This window comes from Lepidochelys kempii, chromosome 2 (genome assembly GCF_965140285.1).
Source record: "Lepidochelys kempii isolate rLepKem1 chromosome 2, rLepKem1.hap1, whole genome shotgun sequence".
NCBI lineage: Eukaryota > Metazoa > Chordata > Testudines > Cheloniidae > Lepidochelys > Lepidochelys kempii.
This window is the reverse complement of record NC_136381.1, coordinates 156,060,760-156,077,826: the sequence shown is the minus strand read 5'-3', so window position 1 is coordinate 156,077,826 and position 17,067 is coordinate 156,060,760. Positions and strand designations below refer to the sequence as shown.

The 17,067-nt window shown below is 41.5% G+C and overlaps 1 protein-coding gene across 4 annotated transcripts in view; it reads right to left on the bottom strand.

Moving 5' to 3' along the window:
* Positions 1-17,067, bottom strand: part of ERP44 (endoplasmic reticulum protein 44) — a 127,425-nt gene that overhangs the window by 69,420 nt on the left and 40,938 nt on the right. For all 4 annotated transcript variants that reach the window (XM_073332524.1, XM_073332522.1, XM_073332523.1 and 1 more), the window contains one exon: positions 13,484-13,599. In XM_073332524.1, the coding sequence (XP_073188625.1) occupies positions 13,484-13,599 (116 nt within the window). The remainder of the gene's footprint in view (positions 1-13,483; positions 13,600-17,067) is intronic.

Genomic DNA, 17,067 nt, shown 5'->3' with positions numbered 1-17,067 from the left:
GTAGAAAAGGAGGGAGGAAAAAGGAAAGGCTTTGCCCACTTTTGGATCTTCAGAATAAAGTTATCAAAAGTATCAAACTTCATATGACATATGGTTGGCAAATCTGTCAGTCAGCAGGATTGGCTTGGAACTCAGCTTTTGAGACACACTTACGTATCTTAATGAGGAAGTCTCACAGAAAGCCCCTCATATGCAAGCTGAGCAACAGCTATATCCAAAACAAGATGGTCTGCTTCTTTAAGTGTCTGGCATTGGTGGCTGTTTTGCTGTTTCCCATGGCAACATGAATAGCCACAATTAAGTCAGGCTCATCAGAACCAAGTCTTCTCAGGGACTGAGTCAGGCTTTTCAAATCACTTCTCTATTTAAAATGACAGAGCTCAGGGTCAAAGGAAAAAACAAACTTCTCTTTTAGACTCAAGGAAGACTGAATCCATTCTTGCTCAGGATCACACTGGAACAGATCTTCACAGTAGGGAGCTCAGCCAATAGATTTGCTCAGATATTTCCTAAACTAACTTGTGAAGTTAAGGATGAGCCACCTTCTGTGCTGGCCAAGTTCACATTACTACAGAACGGGTGCACAGTTCTCTTCACTCACCCCAGGACACACTAATGAAGTGGCCTCCTACTACATTGTTCTCGAGAAGTACTCGTTACTCAGTACTTCCCATCTCTCATGGAAGTAATAAACATTCTGCTGAGAACGGATGAAGGTGTCATTTTGCAGTTCATGGTCCCTCACAAAACTGAAAAGTCAGATTCCCAATAAACAAATAGATGCCTAAGACACGCTCCCAGGGCCTTTTGTCAAAGGGAAAAGCATTAAAATCCTGATCAACACCACAGCTGTGCATTGGCATCAGCTCTTCTCATAGCTGGCATGGAAAATTTTCTGGAAGATTATAGCTGAACAAGTCAAGATGAACAAAAATAGTTTCTAAAGGAGTCTGTGGCAAACTCTTGTTTTTCCTGGTGGGGTCCTCCAGAGACTTTTGTTCCCGGCAAAAAAGAAAGATTGTATGTACTCACCTATCTTTTCAAGAGCTAGCAGAGACCCTAACTATCATATACTTCTTGGACACTGACATACAGGTGCACACCTGTATTTTTCCTTTCCCCAAAAAGTCTTACAAAAAAGTAAGGCAAGCACCCGATGCTCGAACTTTGACTTGCTGGATTTGCTACTCTGATATTTTTGTTCTGTTAAAGCAGCCCCACTCTCCCCAACCCTTGTATAATGCCTTTTGTTTTAAAGAGGATGTGACTTCTTGAACCTGTATACGTTGGGCTGCTTTGACTTCATATGAGCAATCAAAATATGTATTCATAAAGGTCCCAAAGTCCAATCATGTTTTTTCATACCTATCTGCCCAGAAATTTTATGCTTTGCAGTGAAAGAGTTTCAGCCATATCTCTCAGTAGAAATGAAATCGCAGCTTTGCCAGCTTCCTCGTTACTTTAGAATACTTTGTTATCACTCATATTGGGGGGGTGTGTGTGTGTGTGTGTGTGTGTAAGAGATTACCTGCCTGTAACTATTGTTCTTTGAGATGTGATGCAGACATGTATTCTACTTAGGTGTGCCCGTGTCCAGCGCACTGGAGCCAAAGAACTTGGACCAGCAGTACCTGCAGGGGCAGCACTCCTGCCCTGTGGCCCTAGCCCTGCCCCATGTCATGTAAGGGCGGTGCCACCCCAATCCCCTCAGTTCTTTCACACTGAATGTCTGAAGTACAGACTCCAATGCAGAGGGGACAGAGGGTGGGTTGTGGAATATAGGTGTGCATCACCTACCTGTAACTATTGTTCTTTAAGTAGATGCAACCGTGTATTCTACTTAGGTGACTCACAAGCAGTACCTGTAGGAGGTGGGCTCGGAGCCTATTTAAAACAAGAACTGCAGGATTGCCTTCCCAGAGTTTGTATCTAATCTGGATGCAGCAGTAATGGCATAGTAGCTCGCAAAAGTATGCGCAGAGAACCAAGTGGCAGCCCTGCAAATGTTCAATGTCACTTAGAAATGCTGTTGACTTTCTCTGGGCTCTAGTGGAATGGGCTTGTACCCCTTTGAGGAGGTACAATCCCCAGGGCCGGATTAATCTTTTGTGGGCCCCTACTCGGCCTCTTCCCCCCACCCCCGGAGGCCCTGCCCCAGCTTGACCTCTTCCCCCCCAAGGCCCCACCTACTGTTCTCACAGGAGGGGGTGGGGAGAGGCCAAGCAGGGGCAAGGCCACGATCCAGGCACTGGAGCCCCTTCTGAGTGTGGGCCCAGTGCCATTGTAAACCCGGTACTATGTAGATCAGGATACTTTGTACGCTGTCATGGTACAGGAAGTTATCCTCCTGGAGATCATCTGTGAAGAGACCACTTGACTGTTCTTTCGGTCTGCATATGAAACAAGCAAACGAGATGAGGAGTGGAAAGGTTTGTTTAGCTTTTTTTATCTGGGTAGGACCATCGCCTGACATCTAACATGTGAACATGTTCCTCTAGGGTTGAATGAGGCTTATGGAAGAACACGGGTAAATATAATGCTTGGCTCACGAGTGACTGGGAAACCACTCTGGATAAAAAAAACTTAGGGTTCAGGCACAGACTTACTTTCTATTTAGAAAATTGCATGTAGGGGGGAGCTCCACCATCAAAGCCTGCAACAAACCTGCTTTCCTTCCAGATGTTATCACCATGAGGAAGGTAGTATTCTGACACAAAAGGGTGAAAGAAGAAGTTGCTAGAGACTTGAACAGAGGCCCCATAAGAGTCACTCAGACCGTATTAAGGTTCTACAAAAGAATCGGCTTCTTTAACCGGCAGGTGGAGAGGACCCGTTTCAAGAAACTCATTGCCATGGGGTTTGAAAAACACCAACTTCCCATGGATAGGTGGATGAAATGCTCTCTATGAGCCAAATGCAAGATGAGAAGACTGAAGGTGTAACAGATACTCCAAGATGTCCTGGATACAAGCCAGCTTCGATTCAACTCCTCAGCCATTCAAGAGCTAGTTCCACTTGGCTGAATAGGTCACTCTGAGGGAGTGCTTCCTACAATTGAACAAGACTTGCCAAACTGCCTCAGAATATCTTCCTCCTACTCCACATCTAACCATGCAGTATCCATGCTGTGAGATGCAGGGAGCTGAGTGCTGGATGCAAAACCTGACCTGGATGTTGAGTCAAGACGTTGGAATGAAGTGGAAGGAATATCGGAGGCCAAATCAATAATGTGACAAGGCTAGACAACCAACATTGTCTCAGTCACACTGGAGCAATGAGAATGAGCTTGGCACAGTCTAATTTCAGCTTGAGAGTGACTTACGAAATGATGGGAATTGGAGGAAAAGCATATAGGAGTGCAGATTCCCAGCTCAGGTGAAAGGCATCGGTCAAGGAGCTTGGACTGAGACCCCGTCAGGAGCAAAACAGATGACATTTCTTGTTGCCTCTCATGGTGAAGGAGATCAATTGTTGGAATGCCCCAAACTGCAAAAATGGACTGCAGGATGCTGGGCTTCAGGGACCAGTCATGATTCAATGAGAAATTTCTGCTGAGGTGATCCACCAGTTGATTCTGGATCCAGGTAAATGACTGGCCATGGGGATAATGTTTTCCCTAATGTAAAACTGCCAGTGCCTGATCACCTCCTGACACAGCGTGTTGGAGTGTGCGCCCTCTGTCTGTTCACATAATACATTGCAGTTGCATTGTTGGTAAGGATGTGCACCGCAGAGTCTCTGATGTGAGCTTGAAGGGCCTGCCAGGCACTGTAGATGGCATAAAGCTCCAGGACATTGATACGCAAAGAAGTTTCCTGTTCTGACCACAGGCCTTGAACTTTCAGCAATCCCAGATACACTCCCCAACCTATTAAGGAGGCACTGGTGACAACAGTTCTGATTAATGGGGATTGAGCGAAAGGAACCCCTGGCACACATTGTCCTGAACCATCCACCACCGTGAGAAGTCCAGGATTGGAGGAAGACGTCAGACCAGTGTGTCCAGAGGATGACCATTTGGATGACGGACCAACTTTAGCCACATCTGAAGACGACGTAGGTGCAGCTTGGCAAATTGGACTACCTGTGTGCATGCAGCCATATGACTAGCAACCTAAGGGATACTTGGGCTGTGGTTGAGGGTTGAGATTGCAGGTCCAGACATCAGTGACAAATCCCGTGGACTTGCTTGGTCAGCAAAAAAGCTCTCAAACTCAGACTAAATCAGGGCCTGAATGAACTTGATTCTGAGAGCTGGAGCCAACGTTGACTTCCCACTGTTTAGGATGAGACCTAGATGATTTGAATAGGCATAGTGTGAACTGGACATGAGAGAGGACTTCCTCCCTGGACTTTCCCCTCAGTAACTTACAATCTACTTGTCCACTGTAACTGTAAAAATGAGACAGCCTGTTCCCAAAACAGGGGGACAGAGAAGGAGCGGTTACTGCTGGATTGCTCTTGTGGACATAAAAGTGAGAATGGGTACATGCTGGATGCCGGGGTGTGTGAGTGTGATGAGGTGGCTGGTTAAACCTGGATCAGAGGATCTTCTCTTTTGGGATCTGTGGCCCTTGCTGGTGTAGTCTTGTTACCTTACAGGATGGGAAGACCGCCCAAAAAAGGCTGCAAGTGTTATTGCTGTTGTTGCTGCTGACAACTATAGTGATGTCCCTTCACAGCTAGTGTATATACTCCCAAAGAATGTAAAGTATCTCAGGAGTCTTTTAAAGAGTGCAGGGTTTCATCATTTTTTTCCTGAAAACAAACAAAACCCAGCTATCAAATGTTAATCCTCAATAGTTTGCCCGATGCCCCAAATCTGCAGCTACAAGGCCCTCCTCATGCTTATAGCCTTAATTCTGGGCCCGGCATCTGCCACATCCAAAGACGACTGTATGGTAGCCAAGACCTAATTGCAGCCTTCTGCAATGAATACCATAAACTTTTCCCTGGAGGTTTCTGGCAACTTGTCTGTGAACTCAGAAATGGGTGTCTAATTGAGGAAGTCATATTCAGAGATATCAGAGGGGTAGCTGTGTTAGTTTGGATTCAGAGAGCAACACCTGTTGCTTCACGGTGTGCATTTGCAGGGAAATGGGAGTATAAGTCTTCCTCCCCATTAAGCTCATTGTCTTAGATTCTGTCCTTAGAGGTGGACTTATGCCTCCACTGCTGTGCCCTGTCATTTGCTGCAGTTACCACGAGAGATATAGGAGGGAGTAGAAACCCCCAAACCCTGCATAGGAACAAAGTACAGTTTTTCCAAATACTTTGCCATGGGAGGCAATGAAGCTGGAGTATTCCAGAGTGCATTTGCAGGCTCCAAAAGAGCCTCTTTTATCAGGATGGCTAGTGTCCCCAGAGCGGATGATTGGAGACCATCCAGCAGTTTATGTGTATTCTCCTGTAGGAATTCCATCTGGGTACTCAAGGAGCTCCTGATACATCTGAAAGTCCTTGGGCACCAAAAGAAAGGAAGATTCCAGCACAGTAGACTTGTCCAGGAAGGACAAGGAGGCTGTTTGCTGTGCCAATGATGGGTCCTGTTCTTGTTCCACACGATCTGGTAGGAAGAGCCCTGGAAGGCTCAGTGGTCATTTGCCGCTGAGGTGGTTTAAGAGCGGAAGCCACCATCAGGACTGGTGATCTTGCTCTGGAGTAGGTTGAGAAGTGGGACCTCAGGGACTGAGGAGCTTTCCAAGGAGGCTACTGAGCATACAGATACGGCACTGGTGGTCAGCAGGCACCAGGCTAAGAGCCCCAGTCCCAACCATGGGACTGATGCCAATCTCAGTGCCGTTGTTGATCCAAGGGTGTTCTCTGGCACCTATCTGACAGGGGTGAATACGACCCCAGCCTTGATCTTGAGGAGTCCCAGAAGTTCTGTGGTGACAACAGGTGAGTCAGACCTGACAGGCCAAAGTCAGGCTCACCTGAAGCCCAATATGGGGGCAGCATCAGTGCCAAAAAGGCATGGGGGATCAGCACTGAATGAGATACACTCTCATACAATACCGAGAGAGGCGTCGGCACTGAGGCTAAGAGTGGTACCAAATTTGACAATGTGATCTGCCACTTGGACAATGACATTGCCAAAGGATGCACCAACATCAATGGAACCTTTCATGCCAGGCCTGGTGTCGGCCTCAACTCCACAGTCAGAGGCCTCGGCAGTGTGAGCTGTGGTGCCGACAGGCCTGGCAGCTCTGTGACACAGCCAGAAGGTGCCAAAGGCACAATGGAGGATGATGCAGTAGAAGCCATGGCCCCAGCAAACTCTTGAACCAGTGGAGAGTCTGGGACTAAAAGGCAAAGCAGGTCTGATGTCACCTAATATATTGTCGGTATGGAGACCGGTGCTGATGTAATCAGTACTGGACTCAGCAGACGTTCCAAGGCTGGAACTAGATTTGACAGTACAGGCTCTCACTGCTCTCGAATCAGTACCAGGGAGTGGTTAGATGGAACAACTCCATCCCATGTGCTGGAGGGAGAACAGTGTCAGTTAGCACATCTCTTAGAAAATGAGGAGGAGTCTCCCAGAGTCCTGGAATGGTCCTGATTTGTTTTACGGGACCTATTCCTCGCCTACCAGGGGAGGGAGAATGACCCTTCTTCCGCTTGAGGGAAATGCTGGAGCCCAAGCACAGAGCGGCATCACTTGCTGGATCTGAAGGTGATCACCAGTCATGTGAGGCCTTGGTAACAAAGCAGGCCCCATGGCCCGCTCCAGCTGGTACTGTTTTAGTTGCAAGTCATTCACCACCTGAGTCCTGTTTGTGAACAACTTGCAGATGGAGCACTGCTCTTTGACATATCCTTCACTGAGATACAAGCAACACCTTGCGTGGGGATCATTTTTGGGGATGACCCCTAAACATGATGGACAATGACTGAACCCTAGTGAGGGCATGACCTAGTATAGTATTAGTTAGAATAGCTGGTTGCCCTAACACTAAACTTAGCCTAAGGTACCACTAACTACTAGACACAAGAAAAAGCTATGGCTGCAGGTTGTGCACACTGCCCCTGTGAGTGTTCTTAGGGTATGTCTACATAGTGATCAATCTATCGGGGATTGATTTGTCGCGTCTAAATCGATCCCCGATCTCTCTGCCATCGACTCCTGAACTCCACCGCGGCAAGAGGCGGAAGCGGCGTCGACGGGGGAGTGGCCGCAGTCAACCCCGCGCTGTGAGGACGCGAGGCAAATTGACCTAAGATACGTCAGCTTCAGCTATGCTATTCTCATAGCTGAAGTTGTGTATCTTAGGTCAATCCCCGCCCCCTAGTGTAGACCAGGCCGCAGATACATTTCTCTGGCTCTGGTGTGTCGGAAGCGCACACACCTAAGTAGAATACATGGCTGGCTCTATTGATGAAGAATCCTATTTCCCCATAGTTAATATTCACTCAAGAGCCACTGCTGCCTGCTGCTCTTCCATACAGGAGGCATTTCACTCATCCTTTCACGAAGTATTTCTTCAAAGTGATGTTCCATCCATACTTGCCAGTTAAATTACCTAGCTCGTGGCCAGGACTTGGTACTAGCAAGGATCATGGACATACCCTCTGAATCACTTGCAAGATGGATGTTCATTCACCTTCTCCATAGGTTGCTGCCTTCCTTGTTGAAAGGTTTGGCAGGAAGGGCAAGATATATTCAGGCGCCCAGGGCCAGTTTATAATTATTTTATTTATTGGGTTTTTTTAAACAAAGGTGATGCTTTTAGTCCTCACCCCAAGCTCTTACCACCCAAGGTGGATCCCAAATTTAATCTGAGTCAGAGCATTATCCATCTAATTTGCTTCCTGAAACCTCATTGTATTGCCTGGTGAAGCCAGATTACATAGAATGAGTGTTTAAAAAGCTGTTACTATTGTGACAGAACCAAACCCTTTCAGAAATTCTGGTTCAAAGCAACGAGAAGGTGGGGGCGGGAACAGGGAGCACTCTGTACAGATATTATCTTAATAGAGTTAACTTTAAATCCAGACTTGCTATGAGCAACCAAGCAGGAGTTCCAGTGGCAGAAGGACTTTAAATTTATTTACTAGAGACATCAGAAGAAGAGACTCCACAATTTGCCTCTGTAGTGTTTCCATATTTGAGATACTTGCTATCTCTATCTCTTTCCTCCTTCTACTCCTATTTTTCTCTCTAATGAACTGATGCCTCTTTCATTCTTTCCAGTTTCTGTTAGCTCAGGAAAGAATTAAAAATCCAGCACATATTTTCAGCGTCAGACCATCATATGACCCTAATTCTCACTCACAAAGAGAACTACACTAATGGCAAAAACTAAATATCTACTTGAAGAGAAATATTTAACACACAGTAACCAAGGAACTGTCACAGTGATCCATCTAGCACAGTACCTTTATTCCGACAGTGGCTAGTACTAGATGCTTCAGAGGAAAGTGCAAGAATTCCTGCAGTAATCAGTTCTGGAAGGCATCTTCTTAACTCCCATTAGTTAAAAATTGACTTATGTTCTGAATTCTTATATATTGCAATACACCCCTCTTCCCCCTTGCAAAAACAGAAGATACAGGAGGGACAGCATGATGTAAATTTTCGTTATCATGAAAAAATAGCACCATGGCTTTATTACTGTATGGCTGCCCAGCAAAAGAGTTATTTTTTTTAATCAATACGCAGCAAGTTTGGGTGAACCCATGGATCCTTCATGACCAGTATGGCATTTTCTAAGTATTCATTTAGAAGACAGGTAGGTTGACAGCTTATTACATTACCTGAATTTCCAAGCAGATGGCACCTAGAAACTGGTGATGTTGGTAACTGAGGTTCGGGTACTAGTTTAGGCACATTAAATAATGTGAATTAGCCTTCAGCATACTCTTGAAAGAAAAGACTGAACATACGCATTTTAACTTAATATTTTCACATTACCCATAAATCAGTTTAAAATGTAATATATACAAAATTTTAATACCACATTAAAAAAGTTTAAAAATTGTTTTAATCACATCAGGACTATAAATATTAGTCTCTGGCAGAATATCTTTATATTGGCTGTGAGGGCAGACAGAATGATGGTTTTGTCATTAAGCATCAAACATTTTGCAGAACATCAATAATTCTCTTTAATTTGCTTTGCCTCAGAGGCTGGTGTGAGATGCTGGGACCTGCAGTGCGCCTGAATAACAGTGCTTCAAATGAAAGGTATCTATGCCAGGTTGACCATTCTGAATGCTATTTAGAGTGGTCTGAGAGCAGATATATGGGCTCCCTGCAGAGATTTGATTTCAAAAGGAAACAGGTAGTTTGCAGTGCAAACAATTCATCACCTCTACAACAATATTCCTGTACTAACAGTGCTACAGAACCTGAAATCATGCAACACAAATATAGAAACAGAAATTGTTAATCTAATCAAAAATAGACAGTACTGGCCTATGACTTTTTATACTAGAGAGGTTATCTAATATTAAAAATATACATGACAAAAATAAACATTAGGGTAGAAAAACAAACCTATAAGAATAAGAAAGTTATATTATGGCTGCCACAATGTTTTAGTTCATAAATGTTTAGTTAAGTATTGCAGCATACTGCATATAGGCTATCAGAAGGACCACACTGGATAATTAACCTAGTAATTCCTTTAATACAGTAATACACATTAAATATACTATTATATACTAATTACAATCTTGAAATTATGTAAAAAGTTGCCAAATTAAGCACGCAAGTGTTAGAAAATGCCAGAATTAAGGTTCCTGATGCAATGCACATTTTGCCAGTGGCTTACACAACTATTTCCTAGACAATAGAGGAATCCTGGGAATCAGGAATCCTGAGCTCCACTCCTGATTCTGAAGCTGAGTGTGGTCTTATGACTACAAACAGCATAAACAACAACATAATTTGCCATAGTCATTCAGAAAGGCAGTGCTGCATAGCGGATGAGACTTAGGTCTAGTACTCAAATTAAGGGAAAATAGTGGGGCCATGGACGTCAAGTGGCTGGCTTTAATTTAAACAGTAGTGCGAAGTAAGGGGGCCACAAGACAGAAGTCAGGTAGCCCCTAAAAGTAGTAAGCTCCCCCGCCACACACATTTTCCCATAATTCACACGGTTTAGGTCTGTCATGTTAGAGACCAGGGTTTTATTTCTAGTTCTGCCAGAGGTGATCTTGCACAATCTGTAAAATGGGGAGAAGTGATTTGTCTGCCTCCTAAGCAAGCGACGTGAGACCGTGGCTCAATAATAAGTGCTTGGAAGGAAGAGCACGGAAGTAACACTAGGAAGAGCTGACACAAACTCTTCCTGGTTCCCAACCCAGTCCAAGCCCTCTTAGACCAAAAAGGGCAGTACTGCTGCATCATCACCACCCAGACCCCCCTTCAGACCCTGTAGACCTGTCTACCATGCAGCAGGCTCAGTAGAGGCTAGAAATATGCTCAATGCAGTTAGCATGTTCAGAAATAAAGCAACAAGCCTCTTAAACTCTACTGAATGTTTGCAAATGGCAATTTTCAGAGGCTTATAACTCAGCTAAAACTGGGTAAATTTTTTAGGGATAGGAAAAGGTACTTTTAACCCCAAGACTTATCCTCCTGTTAAATTTCAAACCTCTACTTCTAAATATGGAGGTGCAAAAGTTCAAAAAGCAGCTGAAAAAAAGTATTAGCAGAACTACCGACTTTCCCCAATGTCGTTCTTGAAAATGGGTCAAAAGTTTCAACCTTAGGCAAAGAGTAAGCACAGAAAAGTTTCAGCCCTAAAATTTAAAATGCAACTAAGTAGAGGCTTATATAAAGTGTTAATGTAACCTTAGCTATAGGCAGTATGAGCTCCACCCTTCAGAGTTTTCCATATCTTGAAAATAAATGTAACATCCAAAATCCTAAAAAGTCAATAACTAACATAAAACAAAACAAAAAAAACCCAAACAAAAAAGCCCAAAAACAAAACACACACAAAAAACTGTCAGCCAGATTGCTTAATAACTTTCCAAAGTTTAGTGAATTTACTTTGACCAGTAATCGGAATATTAATTCAAAAAGAAAAAAAATTATAAAAGTAAATCTATATAAGTTGGTTTGACTAGTTCAAGAACTTTTTCTGAGATAATATTTATGTAAATTTTGAAAGTGACAGTGAGCCACTGTTACTCTGATACAAAGCAAATACAACAAGGTAAACAAGTTTCTGATAAACAGGTTAAACAAATGACTGAAGTTACATTTAAACATTTAGCAGACTAGACATATAATGCAGCTACCAGATAGTAAGAGAGCAGGAAAATTCCAGCAAAGACGATGTGTTTGACAATTTTTATTTTTTTATTTTTTTAAAAAAAACAATACACCTTTAGGGGAATTACTGACTGAATTATTTACCTGTAAATTTTGTTTTCCAGAGACTAGTACTGATGATAGATCTCAATACTTTGTATCTGCTCTTGCTTTTGGCTGCCAGGCATGCGCCATAATACAATATAGAATGATATTTAGTGTTTTTAGGGGAAGTGCCAGAAGACAGCAAGGGAGAGTGGAAGGAGAGGGAGAAAGGGTGAAAGGAGGTGGCAAGAGAGGTCCATCAGTCAACAAGGCATTGGGATAAAATCTAAAATACATTATTCATTTTCTAAGTTCTAGGATTCTAGAAAGGTGTTCCAGATAGCAGAAGTTTAGCAGGAAAATGTTCTTCCTGCATCAGCAGTGGTGTGATTATGTGAAGTAACAAATTAGCCAAGTAAAATAAAGACATACTCCATGAAGTACACTGGAGAATTAAGTTCTGGTGTTGCTCTGGAAATTCTACAAGCAGCTGTAGCAAATTCTGCACGAGAATTTTTAAAATACACACACAGGACAGGAGGATGGCTGCTCAGAGAAATGAGAGATTTCAGCTATTGCATGCCTAATTTAATTTGTCCATCAAGAATGGTTTATGCTCTGATGTTTACTGCAGTGCCTCAACAGATCCCCTCCACCCTGATGCACAAAGCCAGCTGACTACTTCAAAGCTTCCTATTAGGGAAATAGAATGTCATAGATCTTTTAAAGCTGAGGACATCACAGGAAGATTCTGACATCCAGTGATGCAAAAATTCAATCAAGAAGTCTTTTAAATGTTTTCTGATTACGAACTGGCCTTTTGGACACCTCTGCAGAAACCAAAAATTGAGTCTATTTGCCCACTCCTGACAGTTTGAAGAACAATCTTATTTTATAACTCATACTCTGAGCTGATATATAGTCTGCCCCAAACATATAGTGTTCATGCCTGAGACTTCCTTCAAGAACAGAAGAAGGGTGCTTTTAACTGTTGGGACACTATCTATGGGAAGAACTAGAATATCCAAAACAAAAAGAGCACAAATAATGGCTTCTCAGTGGAAGATACCGAAGCTTGGTATTTAGTCATTACTAAATCTACAAGAACAGTAAAGAAACTTTACTGCCAAAAGAGAGTCACACGCTTCCCAAGGAAAAGCTCCAGTTCTAGGAGACCAGGAAACAGCACCTTCATTGTCAAAACAGCAAAAAAGGCAACAGTAATTTAAAGTACCAGTGTCAATTATACCTCAGAGATATCTGCACACCTATTCATGTCAGCAGGTAAATACTTTTCTATCTAGAGCTACACAACCGAAGAGACTTAAATGCACACAGCATTAAAACATTACTACTACTTTGGATTTTTAGCTCCAGAAAAACAGGATGTACTCTTCCCATGGATAAAAAACTAGCTGTACCATCAAAAGGTGTTGAGCACTTTCTTAAAAATGCTGGATGCCATCAACTCCTAATGCATCAGGGAGTGCTCAGCACCTCTGAGGTATGTACTCTAAACTCTACAGGATCAAACCCTAAATTGCTGATGCACCAAAAGGAAGCAGAACATTGCACAGAAAATATGGCTGTTATTCTGCAATACAAATGAAACAGAATTCCATGGTTGTCCCTTTGTCTCTCACTGAGGCAACAGACGTTACTTACACTTCACCCGTTACTGCTTTTAATTCAGCTTCCTGGTTTGCTATTTACTATTGGAATAAAACCATCTAATCTTCCCATATTTTCAAAAGCAAGACAACCACTTGTTGATGGCAACACCAACAGGAGAGCCATTTTTCATATTGAAAAAGGGAGGGACCCTACTCTGCTAAGGCTCATAGGTTTTGTGCAAAACAGCTTACGCAACCTCACCCCTGTGTAGGTGGGTAGTGTGGGATGTAGCATGGCAGGAATTCTTGGCTGCACTGCCACCCACAAGATGACGGGAACAGGCTACTCTAGCTCAGGCAGCTTCACCAGGGCTATCTAAGTTACAGTGGACGACTCACTACACGCTAGCTGCTCTTTAATAGTTTTGCCAATGTCAGATTGGAATTAATTAGGCTTCACTTATCAGCAAGATGTTACAAAAAACTCTTCTTTCCTTAATAGACATGTTAAAATAAAAAAACAGAACTAAATCGGGATTTACTTTGAGTTACTTACAGTGTTGATCACAGTCTACTCTGGCAAACACTACTTGATTCTTATCTGGATATTCTTCCTTAATGACGTTGGAAGCTTCCTCAAAGATAGGATGCAGCATTTGGCTGAAGCGGCACCTGTTGACAGTCAAAGACAACAAATACATTAATAACTTTCAAAAATTTTATTTGTATTGGTGACTCAGTGAGAAATTGTGATTTAGTAGAACCTCAATTTTATGAACACCAATCTTCTGAATAAGCAGTTATACAAATCATTTTTTCCTGATGGGAAAAAGAATATCACGTAACTAAAGTGATGTCAAAGAACAAATTGATATCCCTTCACATTTCAATGCCTTCAATGCATTGGAAAATGCTTTGCAGTGGTTTGAAGCACAAGAAGAAAGTGATGGATTGTAATGTTCTGCAATTTATGTACCATATTTGCTGCAATTTTGAGATGTTCAATTTTATTTACTTCTCAATTTTATAAATTTCTCAATCCATATTTAAAAGCTCATGAAATAGGAGTTCTCCTGTATTTTAGCATGTGCATATGATCTGGTGGCTTTGTGCAAAATGAAAGTATGTATTTGGTTAGGACTCTGTTGGTAGGCCATATGGAAGTCACAGTAACATTTCCACCTATACAAGGAAAAAATAAACTCAAACAACGGAAAATGTGCGTAAAGGGAATATGTACTTGTGATTAACACAACATATGATTGAATGACACCATTCACAAAAGACAACTGTAAGATTCAGCTGAAAAACCTCAAACACTAAATGGAAGACAGAAGAGCTTCGCACCCCTCAAACTATCTACCTAAGTCCACAGAAAGTAAATTCTATTCAGAAAATCAAAGATTTCTTCCTTCTCCTCTATTATATTACCCTAAGTGTAATTAACAAAAAGATTATTTGGGTTTCTCATGATTCATGTAATCTGCAGCTAAAATGGTCAACACATATAAACAGTGCCTCTACATTCTCATTGGAAATGGTATTGATCACCATAACAATTGCCTTAGATGGCTGAACTTAAAATCTCAAACTAAAGTTTTAGATTTAAGATCATGATGTGGTAACATGTACACAGACAGGGAATTCCATGGTTCATATCTTGCAGTGATGTCAGATTTTCAAGTGACATCTTGGGTAGAGAGCCTCTCTCCTGCTTTGGGAAAAAGGGGTGGACATGATGGAAAAAAGCTACAAAAGCCTCGGCTCTTTGTAGAAGCTCCCAAAGGCACCTGGTTAGGGGAAACTGGGCAACTTGTTTCAGATTAGCATGTTACTGTATTTTTCTACTAAAACAATAAACTGTGAAATCCTGAAGTGTTAACATCAAGTGGATATCATATTTTTCAGAGTTAACATCTCATTCAAATGAACAGGGCAGTTCACCCTCCTAGAGCTATTGTTTACAGCAACAGTTCATTGGTTTGCGCTGTTCACATTTTTAAGACCATCTTCTAGGGCTAGAAATATTTGTTTTAAAATGAAATTTTGAGGGCTTGTCTACTTGCAAACTTACACCAAAAATAAAACAGATTGAGGCCTTGTCTACACTTAAAAAGGTCTGCCACTAAAAATATGCCAGTAGAGCTATCTTAGCAACTCCACTCCCAGCAGAGATACAGCTTATACTGGCAAGATTCTTTTGCTGGTATAGTTTCTTAAACCAGTGCTCTGAACAGAATAAACTACACCAACAAAAGGACTTGTGTTGGTATAATTGTGTCTATGCAAGGGTTTTTTTGCCGGCATAGCTACTTTGGGTAGGGGGCGTGATTTTTCTACATTCCTCATTGACAGCTATGACAGTAAAATTTAAATATAGATCAAGCCTTAGCTTTTTAATGCAAGTTTGTGTTATACCATCCCTTAGGGCTTGTCTACACATGAAAATTATTCCTGAATATCCACAGGGAGTTATTCCGGAACAGATAGTGTGTTTTAATTTACAACTTTCAATTGCAGACCAGCCCTTAGATTCAGGACTACAATTCTTTGCCAAGACAGGAATTCTGTAGCATTGGGGAAATGGCTCCGATTACAAGTTTAGAAAATAGTCAATGGGAGTGATTTAATTAATCTCACTGTACCCATTCCTAAAATAGGGATACCAAAGTACATCATAGAAGGGTTTTGTAGATTAATTAATTAGTTGATATTTGCACAGTGCTTTGAAAATAGACACCATTGTTATTGGGGCAAGTTGGTTGCCTACTGTTCTGGTTCAACAGCTGTACCAATCAAAGAGAGACCATAAAAAAACCAAACACGTATAACACAGTTCTGTATTGAATATACACTAACTCCTGGTCTACATACAAAGTTGCACCTATTTAGCAAAAGGTGTAATTTTAAACCAATTTAGTTAAGCCAGTGCAAGCTTCTGTGTGAATACGCACACTGGTATAAACACAGTTTATATTGGTTTAGTTTGTGGTGGCAAATTTACAAGCACATGCTAAACCAATATAACCAGTGTTAAACTGATAAGATGTTTGGTCTACACTTAATTTATGTTGGTATAGTTAACATTGGTCAGAGGTGTGAAAAAAACGGATCCCTGACTGACACAGCAATGCCAAAACCCCCTCAGTGTAGATGTAGCCCTCAAAAGAAGAGGGCTTTTGTCAACATAGCTACTGTTCTTCAGAGAGGTGGTTCTCCTACACAGACAAAAAAAAGTTCCTTGTCATTATAGACTGTGCCTACCCTAGGGGACTATGCTGAAATAGTTAGGTCACCATACAGGTTCTATAGCACAGACATACCTTAAGTGGGTGCACAGAGGTGTTTCTGCTGGTTTAACTAAATTGGTTTTTAAATTGATTTAAATTAAAACTAGTCTAAACATAGAAGTTGCACAAGTCCTAAGAAGAGATGTATTTTATTTTTAAAAATATTTTATTTTTATTGGCAACTTATATATACAGAAAAGATGGGATCTTAAGTTTTCAAATAAATTTCAAATATAATTTTAATCACTTGAGAGCAGTTGAATGAATTATCAGTAAGTAAAATCTGACAAGGATTTTTTTAAAACTGCTTTTGTTTCCTTCTGAGATACACTTGAAGCTTGGATATTTTGTCTCTTCTGCTTGATTTTTACTTTAGGAATGCCAAATCTAATCTTCCTAGAAGACCTCTGATTTCTCAGGATACATAGTGTTAGCGCTCAAACCTTAACTGAAGGAGCAAGGATGTTTTGAGTTTATCTTCTCCCTTAAATGAATATTAGTCATTGGAGCTAAAAAGACATCTTGTCTCAAAAAATTTCAGAAAATAATGTACCTACTACAGTTACAAATAACTCCTAACATTTTAAGCAGTAACAGAAAAAGTAATTTATTTTTCCAGTATGATAAATTTTCTATATTTAGCATCACTTTTCAGGTTGTTGGTTTCACTGAAGTCAGTAAATTTCTCCAATGCTGAAAAAACTCTTTATAAATATCAAGAATGGAGCAGAAAAACCTTTTTATTGTTTAAAGATACATTTAAAAAAAATCAGCATATAGTATTTAAGGGAGCTCTATCAGACACTAGATTTTCTTGTAATTAGTTAATCAGAAAAATACTAAACATATT